Below are 16,192 nucleotides of genomic sequence, written 5' to 3' on the forward strand. Positions count from 1 at the left end.
CATTTGGGGAAAGTCTTTCTAACTGTATGGAACCATTTGGGGAAAGTCTTTCTAACTGTATGGAACCATTTGGGGAAAGTCTTTCTAACTGTATGGAACCATTTGGGGAAAGTCTTTCTAACAGTATGGAACCATTTGGGGAAAGTCTTTCTAACAGAATGGAACCATTTGGGGAAAGTCTTTCTAACTGTATGGAACCATTTGGGGAAAGTCTTTCTAACAGTATGGAACCATTTGGAAAACCTTTCTAACAGTATGGAACCATTTGGAAAGCCTTTCTAACTGTATGGAACCATTTGGGGAAAGTCTTTCTAACTGTATGGAACCATTTGGAAAACCTTTCTAACAGTATGGAACCATTTGGAAAGCCTTTCTAACAGAATGGAACCATTTGGGGAAAGTCTTTCTAACTGTATGGAACCATTTGGGGAAAGTCTTTCTAACTGTATGGAACCATTTGGGAAAAGTCTTTCTAACAGTATGGAACCATTTGGGGAAAGTCTTTCTAACAGTATGGAACCATTTGGAAAACCTTTCTAACTGTATGGAACCATTTGGAAAGTCTTTCTAACAGAATGGAACCATTTGGGGAAAGTCTTTCTAACAGTATGGAACCATTTGGGGAAAGTCTTTCTAACTGTATGGAACCATTTGGAAAACCTTTCTAACAGTATGGAACCATTTGGGGAAAGTCTTTCTAACAGTATGGAACCATTTGGGGAAAGTCTTTCTAACTGTATGGAACCATTTGGGGAGAGTCTTTCTAACAGTATGGAACCATTTGGAAAGTCTTTCTAACTGTATGGAACCATTTGGAAAGCGTATTAATTTGAGCTCAGCTCGGCTAGATGATCTTCTGAGCCCTGCCTTCTCTAAATCGTGGGGTACACCTTGAACCATTGACTTCCATTGTGTCTTGGTTAGTGTTTAGTTTTATAAACCCTGCCTGAGTGCAATATTTGCTGCAGGTGGACGTAGTAACCATACGCCCGAGACGGAATATATACCGAGTAGGTCACTGGTATTCAGCCATACCAAAACTATGATTACCTTCTGCCAGGGTTTGAACACCACATTTTATGCAGTCACAGCATGAGTAAACTAAAGACCAAATGTCCTCAATTAACAGGACAATAAAATAATCTTTCTATGCATTTTTTTAAATCCAAAATACTTGTAGCTGATTGCTAGAACAATTGGAAGAAATAGCTCACGCAGCTTTACTTTAGATATGAGATTAAATGACTTGATAAATCATTGTTTTATATTTATATTTTCTTTTTGCGGTGTGGTATATGGGGTTATAGTTTTTGTAATAGGAGTTTATATATTGAGATGATATCCTATGTATTTATGTGCACTATATGATACCCAGTGTGTAACAGACATTGTATCCCAGGTAATTATGGGACATTTTTAAACTGCCTTCAGGCCCCTGTCATTACTGGATATTCTATGCTCCTGGTATTAGGTTCTGAGGTTCTAAAATACTGTTCTCTCGTGTATCCCTGCTCAGTCGTTATATGTAGTGTATATTTAAACAAATGGAGGTCATGTAGTTACTCCAGTGGCCATTGGAGGGAATGCCAGCCTGCCACGTCAAGGCAAACCTCTCAGGTGGGTCCTACACTGGAGTAACTAAATGACCTCCATTTGTTTAAATATACACTGGGATTTAGGAGAGAGCGCAGGTAACTTTTTATTTGGTTTTTACTGTATGTATTGGGGCTGATGTGTACTGTGGCCATTGCTGCCGCCTATCTTTTTGTATTTGTATTCACATTTGTATCACACATCTATGTTACATCCCACGTATTCCCTATTAAGGGTTAATAAGTATATAGGGGTGTATATAAAAAATACCCCTCTCTGTCTCAGTGGAGATATTTTTGCCAGAAGCTCAAGGAAGCAAGGTGAAGGGTCAGTGTAGGACCCACCCAGAGGTGTCTGCCTTGACGTTGGTTGGCGGGCATTCCCTCCAATGGCCATTGGAGTAACTAAATGACCTCCATTTGTTTAAATATACATAGGGATTAAGGAGAAAGCGCAGGTAACTTTTTTTTTTTTTCCTTTGGATTTTACTGTATGTATTGGGGCTTATGTGTACTGTGGTCGTTGCTGCCGCCCAGGAGTGATGGGAGTAGGCACATGTAGCGGAGAGGTAGTATAATCCACAGTATCTCCGCTGGGTAACAGGAACAGCATAAAATAATCCAGGCAAAATAATCCAGCATACAATAATCTCGGTAGCGCTGTAATAAGAACCCTTCCCAAGAACTAGACGACACATAGGCTGGGAGTCAACTGAGCAGGTCACAGTATTTATGGGATTCCCCATGCAAGGGGTTTCCCTACTGACATTACAGGGGTTGTACAGTAGGGGACTACATGGGGAACTGAACAACCTGGATATTTCTCCCATCATGCACTGCTGTACGAGAGGGATACTCCCACTAGAATATACAGTTAAGTGGGTTATCCCTCCGTACAGCAGTACCAATATTTTACATGAAAATACATAACTTTTATAATATTCGTTAGATTTAAACGAATGGACTTTCGGTAGTACCGCTCAGATCCCAGCCTAAATAACCGAACGTTGCCCGAAATACACATTATTCTAAGTTACATTCAAACTACCAATTGACCTTGGGGAAACACATTACCGAAGGACCAGGGCCCCCGAACGGCTTGGCAGTCCAGCGGTATTCGTGCCGTCGAGTAGCCGATTTTAGTTCCAGGCGCTCGACTACCAAATACCGCTGGACCAACAAAGGATCCAAGATGGCCGACCGCCGCGTGGTCGGTAGCCGAACGACGGCCACCCTGAATCCTTCTAATTACCGATTGCAACAATGTTGCAATCCTTAATAGGAGCCACACGACCTCCTGTGTGTTGTCTCCCTTCGGCAGTTTGTTCGTTACACGAATAGTGTTGAAATTCACTGTTCGTGAAACTATTGCAGGAATGCTGGTGTTTTTTCTGCCGCCAGCATACGAACGCTATTGTTCACCTGAAACACATTACACATACATACGCCTGGTTCTTAAAGCGGTACACACACATTTAAGAAAACAACATAGTTTTAAAGTGGCTGCTTTTACAAAAGCACAGGACTTGTTTTTTTGTAGTTATATGAAGTGTGGGATCTGATTTTATTTTTCTTCCTCTTCAGATTTCTGTCGCATCGACAAAATATTGTGTCACAATGAGGATGAACTGCTCAGCTTCGAAGCCGTCATGAGTATTCACAAGCAGATGGACGATGACGCCAATGGGAATGTAGATGTTGAAGAAAGTGACGAGGTGAGTGTGCGGGATACGCTGGGTTCGGTAATTAGAGCTGATTATTTAACGAGGACCATTTTACTGACTTTGCCTCTCCACGTGGCGTTCAAAGGGGCACTATAGGCATTTAACCCCTTCCCGACCGGTGAGATACCAGGTACGTCCGCCAAAAAACGGTTGTTAAAGACCGCGGACTTACCTGGTACATCATTTAGTAAATCTGGACTTTCCTGAGCCCAAGCAGACCGCCACTGCCCGATCCGGCCCTCCAGGACCATGTGATCGCACGGCCCTCGCGATCACATGGCCGGCTTGTGCAGTGCTTGCAGAGGGCCTGTCTGAGGCAGGCCTCCTAGTGCCTGAAAAAAAGTTTCAAAAGTAAATAAAAGTTTATAAAGTACATAAAAAGTACTTAGATCATAGATTATATTTATATATATATATATATATATATAATCTAAGTACTATTACATGCACATAAACACACATATACACCATTATTAAAAGTGTATTTTAATATTATATATCTATATCTAAGTACTTTTTATGTACTTTATAAACTTTTATTTACTTTTGAAACGTTTTCCCCACATGGACTTTTTCTATTTTGATTACAGTGTATAGTACACCATGATGACTTCACCTAGATTTTTATGATTTGGATACTGTATATTATGGCTTGTATAGTCCGTAGCTTTGCACCTCTTAGTGTATCCAGTTAACCTTTGACATATTATCTGACATTTCTCTCGATGGGTAATAAGGTTCTCCCTGTATGATAGGTGGAGGGACAGAGTGCCCGTGCATATTGTTCTTATATTTACATGCACTTGGTTTATACTAAATCCTAGCGGGCCCGGGTTTCTCCATCTATACTTTATGTGGCTTGTAAATAGTCCCTTGTACATATTCCTATATATAGAAATCTGTAGATACGGTTTTTTTCATCTCTATTTTTTCACTAGCAATTCACTCCTCCTGCAGGGGCTAATAGTACCATATTACATTTTTCGAAACTCTACACGTCATCAGTGACATCACAGAACCTCGGTTTATTTTTTCACTCTCCAATCACATTTCAATAGTTGTATATTTAATCGGTTGTTGCACTGTTGTAAATTGTCTTGATAAAAGTCCGTTTGGACTGAAACGTCGACTTTATATGCATTTATTTGCTCAAATAAAATACTAATTTGAATCTAAAAGTCCTATGAGTGCACTCTATGTATAATATATTATAAAATCCTTTTAACGCCTTTTATAATAAACATATATAATGCATATATATGATTGCATTATAAGTGTACTTTGAGATATATACATCTATCTCAAAATACACTTATAATGAAATCATATATATATATATATATATATATATATGCATAATATTATAAAATGCTTTAATTATCATATATTATACATCCATTATAGACATACACACACGTATTATGTGTGTGTGTGTGTGTGTGTATATATATATATATATATATATTTTTTTTTTTAAACATATTTTATTTAATTTTCTAGATTTATAATTTAATAGATAAGCCCTATATTTAACCCCGTAATTTTCTAAAACACCATAAAACCTTTACATGGGGGGTATTTTTATACTCTAGAGACTTCGCTGAACACAACTATAAGTGTTTCAAACAGTAAAACTTATCACAACGATGATATCACCAGTAAAAGTGCAGTTTTTGTGTAAAAAAAATAAATAAATGCAAAGGAAAAAAATGTGTACGCTAAGTTTGGCAAGCGTTTTTGTGGCAACTACAAAAGACTGGATATACCCCATTTTGAATACCCTGGATTGTCTACTTTTTCAAATGGTACGTCATGGTGGGGTTACTCTTCATTTCTGGGCTGCCATACCGTCTCAAAGGCAACATAGCCAATCTGGCAAATAGCAATTTACAAAAACAGACATTGGCAAATCTTATGTTTGACCCTGTAACTTTCCAAATCACCATAAAACCTGTACTTGAGGGGTACTGTTGTACTTGTGAGACATTACTCTACACAAATATGAGTGTTTTAGAGCAATAAAATGTATTATACTCATAATATCATCGGTGAAATGGCAGTTTATTTGTGAAAAATGGAAAAAACAAATATAAACACAAATGTTGGCCAGGGTTTGTGACGAAGTGGCTAATAAAAAAGACTTGACATACCCCATTTTGAATACCGTGGGTTGTCTACTTTTACAAATGGTATGCCATGATGGGGTTAATTTTCATTCCTGGACTGCCATACGGTCTCAAAGGCAACATTGGCCCAGCAAACCAATCTGCAAACATGGAAAAGGGGTAAAGCCCTACATTTGACCCCTGTAAGTTTGCAAAAACAAATACAACCTGTACATTGGGGCACTGTTGTACTCAGGAGACGTTGCTGAACTCATATTGTGGTGTGTTTTTTTTGTCAGTATTACATAACAGGAACGGAGAATCCATGCCTAAAGTACAATGTGATAGAAAAATAACACAAAAAAATGACTACACAAAAGGTTGACAGAGACTGGTGGTAGAATTAGTGCATGGAAAGTGTTAAAATACCACCATTTGAAATGCCCTATGGTGTCTACTTTTCAAAAATATATGGTTTGATGGGGGTAAATTACATTGACCGGCTTTAAAAATGTCACAAATTAGGACATGGGTGCATGATGACCAGCTGTGAAAATTCCAAGTTGGAAAACCACCCTCCAAATAAGGTCTTTTAGGGCCCAGAGAACCCGACACACCTATACTGTACTCAGGAGATGTTGCTGAACACATAAAAACACATTAAAATTCACAGTACATGTATTCTTAAATTGCTATGTGTGTCAAAAAAAATCAAATGTTTTGGCAAAGATTGGTGGTAAAATGGTTGCATGAAAAGAGTCAAAATACCCCAAGTTTAGGTTGTCTTCTTTTAATATGTGTGTGTGTGTGTGTGTGTGTGTGTGTTTATGTGTGTGGTTATTCAGGGATTCCTGACAGATATCAGTGTTACAATGTAACTTGCATTCATTTTGAAAAAAAATGGTTTGGAAATAGCAAAGTGCTACTTGTACTTATTGCCCTATAACTTTCCCCAAAAAAGCTAAGAACATGTTAACATTGGGTATTTCTAAACTCAGGACAAAATTCAGAAACTATTTAGCACGTGTGTTTTTTGGCGGTTGTAGATGTGTAGCAAATTTTGGTGGTCAAAATTAGAAAACAAATGTTTGTTTTCTTCATACTTTATAAAATAATTTATAGTAAATGATATGATGAAATGATAATGGTACCTTTTAGAAAGACAATTTAATAGTGAGAAAAAAACGTATATAATATGTGTGGGTACAGTAAATGAGTAAGCGGAACATTACAGCTAAACACAAACACCGCAGAAATGTAAAAACAAGAAAACTGAAAAATGGTCTGGTCACGTAGGGGTTAAAGGGACACTATAGACACCCAGACCACTTCAGCTAATATTTACAAAGAAACTACAATGTTTACATTGTAGCACTAAGTCTGCCTCCAGTGGTCCGGTATCTGACTCTGGACGCCCTCACGCTCTGCATGAGGATATCCAGCATCAGATTTTCCCCATAAGGAATTGATTCAGTATATTTTTGCTCTGAAGTTCAGTTTGGCCTCTGTTTTCTCTTCAACTCCATGGCCTACCTTTTTGGTTTTGGTCTTTTTATCATCTATCCAACGTTCGTCCTCTCTATGTTACTGCAGCATTACAGACAAATATATATATTTTCTGTCTCCTCTTGTTCTCGGAGAGTTGCATTCGCCAAGGAGAGCAGCAAAGAGCAGTCACTTTACTCTTTCAATGCTAAATATACAGAGGAACAGCTGAAGGAGCTCTCAGAAGGGAGACGGTGACACTGTGCCTGGCTGGATGGAATAGCTCTCCTAATCTGCCATATCTGTGTGTTACCACCATGATCTGCTCTAAATTTACATATGTAAAACTGGGCTGCGAAAAGACTGTGTGTGTGTGTGTATATATATATATCTCTTATCATGCAGGTCTTGGGCTCCATGTCATCTGGTGCTCCCTAGAATAGAAAAAAACAGTATGTAGACATTAAAAAAACCTTAGTAACTGCTATTTGTATGTTTGATTTGTTTAATCATAAATGCTTCCCAATCGGACCTTCTCCCCCAGAGGTCCAGAATATCGGCTAGTCAGAGCAATGGTAACGTCATTGGTTTGAATACCTCACCACCTCTTGTCCAGGTCAGACCACCTCGTATCCCGGTCAGGCCACCTCGCCAGCAAGTGTCCCGGTCAGGCCACCTCGTGTCCCGGTCAGGCCACCTCGTGTCCCGGTCAGGCCACCTCGTGTCCCGGTCAGGCCACCTCGTGTCCCGGTCAGGCCACCTCGCCAGCAAGTGGCCCTGAGCAAGACATCTAATGATACATATCCACCTACTTCATATCCTCTTGGATTGTAAACTTATTTCAGCAGGTCCTTCTTCTCTAAATATGTTGACGCTAATAGTAGACACACACACATACCTGCAGCTTTAGTGTATGATAAATGCATGTGTTCTTTGGGTGTATATCTACTAAATCCTTCAATAAAATTAAATATCAGTGGCGTGTTGCATTAAGTGGAAGTAATGATCTGTGTTCTTTAATAGAAAGATGGCTTGAGCAGATCTTGGCATTGTTTAGTGATTCTCTATATTCTTATAAAAACCCTGTGTCCTGGGCATTCTGCCAAAGAAAAGAAAAGTGCACCCATTGTCATCATAGCCTCCTTACTAATTGCTGTTTTAATATTGCTGATATTATCTCCTCATTTAACTGCTGTCCATGGTTGGCGGGTCATAAGTTGACTATCTGCTCTTTCTGCGTGTCCTTCTCCCTGCGTCTGTTTTTTTGCGTGCCCTGCTCCGTGTGCCATCTGGTTCTCTGCGTGTCCTGTTTCCTGCGCCGTCCTGTCTGGTTCCCTGTGCGTCCTGCTCCCCTCGCCCTCTGGTTCCCTGTGCATCCTGCTCCCTGCGCCCTCTGGTTCCCTGCGCGTTCTGCTCCCCGCGCCCTCTGGTTCCCTGTGCGTCCTGCTCCCCTCGCCCTCTGGTTCCCTGCGCATCCTGCTCCCCTCGCCCTCTGGTTCCCTGCGCGTTCTGCTCCCCTCGCCCTCTGGTTCCCTGTGCGTCCTGCTCCCCTCGCCCTCTGGTTCCCTGTGCGTCCTGCTCCCCTCGCCCTCTGGTTCCCTGTGCGTCCTGCTCCCCTCGCCCTCTGGTTCCCTGCGTGTCCTGCTCCCCTCGCCCTCTGGTTCCCTGTGCGTCCTGCTACCCGCGCCCTCTGGTTCCCTGCTCCCCTCGCCCTCTGGTTCCCTGCGCGTTCTGCTCCCCTCGCCCTCTGGTTCCCTGCGCGTCCTGCTCCCCGCGCCCTCTGGTTCCCTGTGCGTCCTGCTCCCCGCACCCCCTGGTTCCCTGTGCATCCTGCTCCCCTCGCCCTCTGGTTCCCTGTGTGTCCTGCTACCCGCGCCCTCTGGTTCCCTGCGCGTCCTGCTCCCCGCGCCCTCTGGTTCCCTGCGCGTCCTGCTCCCCGCGCCCTCTGGTTCCCTGCGCGTTTTGCTCCCCGCGCCCTCTGGCTCTCTGCGTGCCCTGCATGTCCTGCTCCTTGCGCCGTCTGATTCACTGTATGTTTTTCTTCCTGCGCCGCCTGGTTCACTGTGTGTCCTGCTCCCCGCCATGTCTGGTTCACCCCGCACCAGTCACATTTCTCCATGAGACTGCCAATGGAAGTGCACAGTTCCTTGACTGACAGCTGCTCTCTCCAATAGCAAGTCAGAGAATAGCAGTCGATATCAGGATGACTTCATGCTGATAGTGATTTTTAAACAGGAGTTGCTGTGGCAGGGAGAGCGTGCTGCTCTATGTCAGCTTATGAGCAAGTGGATCCATTTTAGAAATGGAGGATGCTTTTTTTAAATGTTTTTTGATTAGCGTACCTCTGATTTAAGCAGTTTATCTTTGTTTATTTTTATTGCATAAATGTTTGTCCTTGCAAGTGATGACATGCTTTATATTTAGCAATTAATCTATAATGCGTTTGGTTTTTGTTTGTTTTTTCAGTTTCTGAGGGAAGATCTGAATTACCACGACCCCACAGTAAAACACAGCACGTTCCACGGAGAAGACAAGCTGATCAGCGTGGAAGACCTTTGGAATGTCTGGAAAGTGTCTGAAGGTGAGTGCCCATATGTTTCACACTGAGATTCTGCCGGGGCACACCTGAATATTCCATTGTGTGTGTTCAGCTCTGGTTAATAAAAGCACCTATCGTTAGCAGGTCTGTTTGGTTTTTCTTTCCTTATAAAGGGCTGTTTCTAGCCAGTGCATACAGAAAGCTAAACAAAGTATAATTTGGAATAAATGAAGCATTCAAGGATGAAGATGAAGTCATTGATGGAGAATGGATCTCCTCTTTGCAGCATTTACAATATGAGCGGTTTCTGTCCGCCGTCCCTCTCCATTCTGGAACAGCAGAGAATATGCGACCTGCAAAGTGCGTTCTCTCCCTCCTGCCAGTCTTCTTTTTTTTTTTTTTTTGTTTCCTCCATTGTGAATTATATGGACCTTGGTGCCATGACAAGCCATTCCACTGTTTACACCAACATACAATTTTCTTATGAAGTTTTTTTTGTTCTAGCGAAGTTCTATGTGTTTTTACACCTTCTGCACTTTGTGAGAGGTCTCTGTGTGCGGAGAAACCTTGCTTGCTCCAGTTATGATCCTTAAACACCAGTCCTAAAACCCAGCTTACACATGCTCTATCACCGAACAGGATGGACGTTTTCTGCAGTGGGTAGAACGGTTATTTGGTCAGACCTGTCTCTCTGGCTACTTCCTCATTGAGGATGCGGAGAGGAAACACGGGAGCCATTATTTAAATTAACCAGTTGCTACCAGTTTGAAAGATATGGAGGCCGTATGTGGTCAGACTGCACATTGTGTGTTCCCTATCTCAGCCTCTGTCAGTGTGTTATCTAGACCGCTGACAGTACATGAAGTGTACCCTGATTAAATTGCCTAAAACCCATACGAAACGGGGAGTCCAGATGTTTACTTTAGAATTTCAAATATTTTAATCTTCAAATTGAGCTTTTCGAACCGTGATCCTCACCCAGTTAGATAAAGTAGGTAAAGCTAGGTCTGCATTTGCAACATTGAGACTCCCACCGGTGAAAACTCCTTGAACTATGAGGAAAGATACAGTTTTCAGATCTGTGTATCAATTGCCAGCACTTATTGTCTATAATTCTTGCTGTCGATACGGATTGTGTGAGTGTTCCAGTCTGTGGACATTGCTGCCATCACTGATTGTGGAGTTATCATCATCATCATCATCATCATCATCATTATCTTCAAGCTGTCAGGTCAATGCATCTTGCGACTGACACTGATTGTGGGGTTCCCATGACAGTCGTCCAGTCCTTGTATCTTGGTGCTGACACTAATTGTGGGGTTCCCATGACAGCCATCTAGTCCGTGTATCTTGGTGCTGACACTGATTGACAGCCGTGCAGTCTGTGTAACTACCAATACGGATTTAAAGTAATAATTGGGGTGTAGCGGAGGCCTGATATTCCACAGGTTAACTCCACTATAGATCCCAGTGAGGCTCAGGAACAAGTAGTAAAAACACCATGAAGCAGTAATTCCAGCAAACAAAGTAATCCACGAATATCCCCATACAGATCCCAATGACTGGACGACACACAGCATCAGGAGCAGAACTGACTTTTAATCCACACAGTCTCCTTATAAAGCATTCTCCCATGCAAGGGAGGGATTCACATTAATCAGTACAGTATCCAATGGTGTAACCATTACCTCCCACACATCTCCTCCACTCAGTATGACACTTAATCCCATTATACATACTGTAGTTTTCCCCGAGTTCGGAATGTACCCCAAAACAAGCAGTTACAATAATACTGGGGGTACCCCCTGGTAGCCCTGATCTGGGTGACTAACATATCCAAAAATCACCCAGATCTGCCCAGGGGTTCGGGAGTTAGGTGGAGGGTGTAATTTGACCGACCGCACACAAGGTGATATCCGAAAATAGTTCCATGGGTTTTGGCCCTGCGGTTGGTCTTCGTTCGGGAGGTAAAACACACATCAAATACTGCCATCCACGATTAATCTTGGATTCGTATGAATCCCCTTGTTCAGTACTTTGAACCTACCGTACGGGGGGCTGATTAGCCTTCCCGTTCGTGAGTTACGGAGCCATGGAGGTCTCAGCGGTGTTCGGGTAATTGAGTGTCCGATTTGAGTTCCAGACATTCGACAACCAAACACAGCTGAGATTTTCGTGCGTAAGATGGCCGCCGCCACGTGTTCGTATACCGAACGGCGGCCACCCAGATACATCACTAAAGTACCGATTAACCTGCGGTTAGAGAAGTGTGAACTCTTAATAGGGTACACACTTCTCTCTGGGGTGGTCTATTGGTTCGGTAGTTTACATTCGTATGGAGTACGGATGGAAACTACCGAACAATCATACGAATCTCACATACATTTTACACATGAAACAGAAATAACACACGAATTGCAATAGCATTACAGTCTTTTAGGACAGCCTTGGTACCATCTGCTACACTGCTCCCCCTTGCCCACAAGCCGGCATACACAGTCTGATCCAACACGGATCGGTTTGGGGATGTCCGGGGAGGCTCACTGATCATTTCTCCAGGTCAGTTTGTCTCGACAACCCGTCAGCGTTTCCATTCTGTTTCCCCGGGCGGTACTGAATGTTAACGTCAAATGGCTGCAGCACCAAACTCCAGCGCAGCAGCCTGGCATTGTCCCCAGCCACTCGGTTCAGCCATACTAACGGGTTGTGATCCGTGAGCAATGAAAAGGCCTGTCCATACAAATACGGCTGCAACTTCTTCAGGGCCCACACCACAGCCAGGCATTCCTTCTCGATGGCGGCGTAGCTTACTTATCTGGGTAACAACTTGCGACTGATGTAAGCTACGGGGTGTTCTCCGCCATCGGCACTGACTTGGCTCAGTACTGCTCCCAATCCAAACATAGAAGCGTCTGTGTGAACAAGAAAACGTTTAGTTGCATTGGGAGCTGCCAAGACAGGGGCATTTATCAGTGCATTTTTCAGGTGTTGGAATGCCTGCTCACACTCCGGGGTCCAGGTTACTTGGCGGGGAAGGTTCTTACGGGTCAGGTTGGTAAGTGGTTTGGCCAGGGCGCTATAGTTGGGGACAAACTTCCTATAATACCCTGCTGTCCCTAGGAATGCTAGCATCTGAGTCTTAGTCCTAGGGGTGGGCCATTGAGCTACTTTGGCTGGTTCCGGTTTCTGTATGGCTCAGCCGGTCTCCCAGTGCAACCTCGCCTAAATCCCCAGACAACTGACCGTCTCCCAGTAGGTCTGGGAGAGGGAGGCTGTCAAACTCGTCAGAGTTGGCCGCACATATCGCGGACACCTCTTCGGAGCATTCCTGGTAGGGCTTCATCATGTTCACATGGAGCATGCGTCACCCTCCAGTTCCAGTGCAGGAGCCAATTATATAAGTGGTGTCACACCTCTGTTCCACCACTCTATAAGGGCCTTACCAGACGGCCTGTAACTTATCATGACGGACAGGTTTTAAAATTAAAACTTTCTGTCCGACCTGGAAGCTACGGTCCCTGGCGCCTCGATCGTACCATGTGCGCTGGCGGGTCTGAGCCGCCTGAAGGTTTTCCTTTACCGTCCTAGTCAATGCTTCCAGGCAGTTGTACAGCAGGTGGTGGTGGTGGTAGCTGTCGTGGTAGTACTGGGGGGTAGTTTGTCCCCCCCCAAAGGATTTTACTGTGGCCTTTGGGACTACCGGTTTATGTGGCCTGCGAGCATCCAGGTAGTCGTCCGCTTTCCTAGCAGCCTCTGTGAGGGATATAGGGTTACGGTCCCTTACCCACTCCTGGACATCAGTTGCTACTCCATTAGCAACATTTGTATAACATCCTCCATGGACCGTGCTTTGCTAGCCTGTACCCATCCAAGGGCCACCCGCTGTAGCCTACAAGCCCACTCCGCATGCGAGTCTTTCTCCGCTTTCTTTAAATCCCGGAACCGCCTTCGGTATGCCTCTGGTGTGATGGCATACCGGCCCAATATAATTTCCTTGACTCTACTGTAGTCCTGGATTTCCTAGTCTGGTACAGTCCTATAAGCTTCTGCTGCTCTCCCAGTTAATCGCCCAGCCAAAATAGGTACCCAATCTTCAGTACTGATCTTATGCAAGGCACACAGTCTTTCAAAATCTTGGAGGAAAGCATCTATGTCTTCCTCTGCCTCCACATAAATTTTAAAAGCATGGTAAGGAATTTTTGTCTTACCCTCTGTGTTGGCAGTGGTTGCTGTGTTTCTTGCTGTGGCCTGTGGTGAAATATAAATTCCTGCACTTTGGTCATAGTTCTGGAGATAATGTCAGGCGTTGGATTTTCCCCATAGAAGGCCAGCCTAAATTGTAGCTGCCTTTTAAATTCTTCCTGTTCAGATCCATCTGTAGAATTTCGCTGTTCAGGGATTGCCCTGCCCTTGGTTTGGTATTCTGCCATAACCTCTGCAATGAGGGTTGCTTTCTTTTTGTTGCTTGCTGCAATCCCTCTTGCTTCCAGTAGGTCTTTTAGTGTGGATCTTTTTAGCTTAGCATAATCACTCTCCATCCGTGTTCCAATAGTCCTTGTTCCTTTGTGAGTCTGGATCCCAGCGCTGCCGACCAATGTAGCGGAGGCCTGATATTCCACAGGTTAACTCCACTATAGATCCCTGTGAGGCTCAGGAACAAGTAGTAAAAACACCATGAAGCAGTAATTCCAGCAAATAAAGTAATCCACGAATATCCCCATACAGATCCCAATGACTGGACAACACACAGCATCAGGAGCAGTACTGACTTCCACACAGTCTCCTTATAAAGCATTCTCCCATGCAAGGGAGGGATTCATATTAATCAGTACAGTATCCAATGGTGTAACCGTTGTGACGGTAGAAGTTTATATCACCGTCCAGTATTCCCTTTTTCCCCATGAAAGAATATTCCCAATAATCCACAGGAATAAATATCTCTGGTAACACGAAATAATCCACACATGAGCCATGGCTTAATGCTGGAACAAGACTGATTTACTGGAAGCAACAGGCATTCAATTTAAACAGTAACAGACTCCTCCTCTGGGCCAGGCTAGATAATTGAGTTTCAGCAACATACTAAACTCAATTATCTGATGGCCAGAAATATTACAATTTACAGCATTTTCAGAAAAGTACTTTCAATAATACATACAGTTATAATATTTACATCCCTGGGTAGCTGAGGATACTGGGAGTCACATATTCAAATCTCACGAAATTCCGTTCGGTAGTTTCCGTGTCGCATCGTGTGGAAGTTTGACCGGCTCGCCATGTGGTGGTATCCGCTTTACAGTTCCATGAAATCAGCAGCAAGAGCCGGTCTCCGTTCGTGTCTAATTACGCGAAAACTACCATACGAACATTGTATTTGTTTATATAGAACTGCTTCCCTTGTTCGGTAAATTCCACCTTCCGAATGCCGGTTTGATTCGTGAAGTGGAAAGTATTCAGCCGGGACTTCCATGATGACCGGGTGTTCGCGGAATTGCCATGCCGAAAACAATTCCAGGCAAATCATGCGTAAGTCCCGCTGACTGCGTTCGTGAGATTTAAGATGGCCACCATCCTTTGTTCTCGCTACGTGTTCATATGCCGAATGGCGGCCACCTAGGAGCAATTAAGTGCGGTTTCCTCAACGTTCTAAGTTCTGATTGCTACCCAGGGTGGTCTCGGTTCGGTAGACGAAAACATTGCTCAACATACATAAATGAAAGGAACTTATTATACGAATTTAAACTGCAGGGAGAAGGCATAACCGAAGGCACACAGGTACCTCCCACACATCTCCTCCCCTCAGTATGACACTTAATCCCATTATACATACTGTAGTTTTCCCCGAGTTCGGAATGTACCCCAAAACAAGCAGTTACAATAATACTGGGGGTACCCCCTGGTAGCCCTGATCTGGGTGACTAACATATCCAAAAATCACCCAGATCGGCCCAGGGGTTCGGGAGTTAGGTGGAGGGTGTAATTTGACCGACCGCACACGAGGTGATATCCGAAAAGAGTTCCATGGGTTTTGGCCCTGCGGTTGGTCTTCGTTCGAGAGGTAAAACACACATCAAATACTGCATTCCACGATTAATCTTGGATTCGTATGAATCCCCTTGTATGGTACTTTGAACCTACCGAACGGGGGGCTGATTAGCCTTCCCGTTCGTGAGTTACGGAGCCATGGAGGTCTCAGCGGTGTTCGGGTAATTGAGTGTCCGATTTGAGTTCCAGACATTCGACAACCAAACACAGCTGAGATTTTCGTGCGTAAGATGGCCGCCGCCGCGTGTTCGTATACCGAACGGCGGCCACCCAGATACATCACTAAAGTACCGATTAACCTGCGGTTAGAGAAGTGTGAACTCTTAATAGGGTACACACTTCTCTCTGGGGTGGTCTATTGGTTCGGTAGTTTACATTCGTATGGAAACTACCGAACAATCATACGAATCCCACATACATTTTACACATAGAAACAGAAATAACACACGAATTGCAATAGCATTACAGTCTTTTAGGACAGCCTTGGTACCATCTGCTACATAGGGACTGAACAAGGTTCCACCTTCCTTTCTGCCATTTCGAGCTGCATTAAAGATATTTGTGGCCGAACTTCTGCCTTAGATCCATCATTACTCAATGGCCACAGCTGTGCTGGCAGAGAGGCTCATTTGTACCTCACTTCTGGTGGGACTAGATGGAGAATTGGAGGAGCATAAAAGGAGTAAAGCCTTTGCTTTAACA

The 16,192-nt window shown here is 43.7% G+C and overlaps 1 protein-coding gene across 4 annotated transcripts in view; it reads left to right on the top strand.

The window, feature by feature from the left end:
* Positions 1-16,192, top strand: part of STIM1 (stromal interaction molecule 1) — a 136,727-nt gene that overhangs the window by 58,954 nt on the left and 61,581 nt on the right. For all 4 annotated transcript variants that reach the window (XM_063433137.1, XM_063433146.1, XM_063433152.1 and 1 more), the window contains exons 2-3: positions 3,177-3,307; positions 9,373-9,487. In XM_063433137.1, the coding sequence (XP_063289207.1) occupies positions 3,177-3,307; positions 9,373-9,487 (246 nt within the window). The remainder of the gene's footprint in view (positions 1-3,176; positions 3,308-9,372; positions 9,488-16,192) is intronic.

This window comes from Pelobates fuscus, chromosome 1, assembly GCF_036172605.1.
Source record: "Pelobates fuscus isolate aPelFus1 chromosome 1, aPelFus1.pri, whole genome shotgun sequence".
Lineage (NCBI taxonomy): Eukaryota > Metazoa > Chordata > Amphibia > Anura > Pelobatidae > Pelobates > Pelobates fuscus.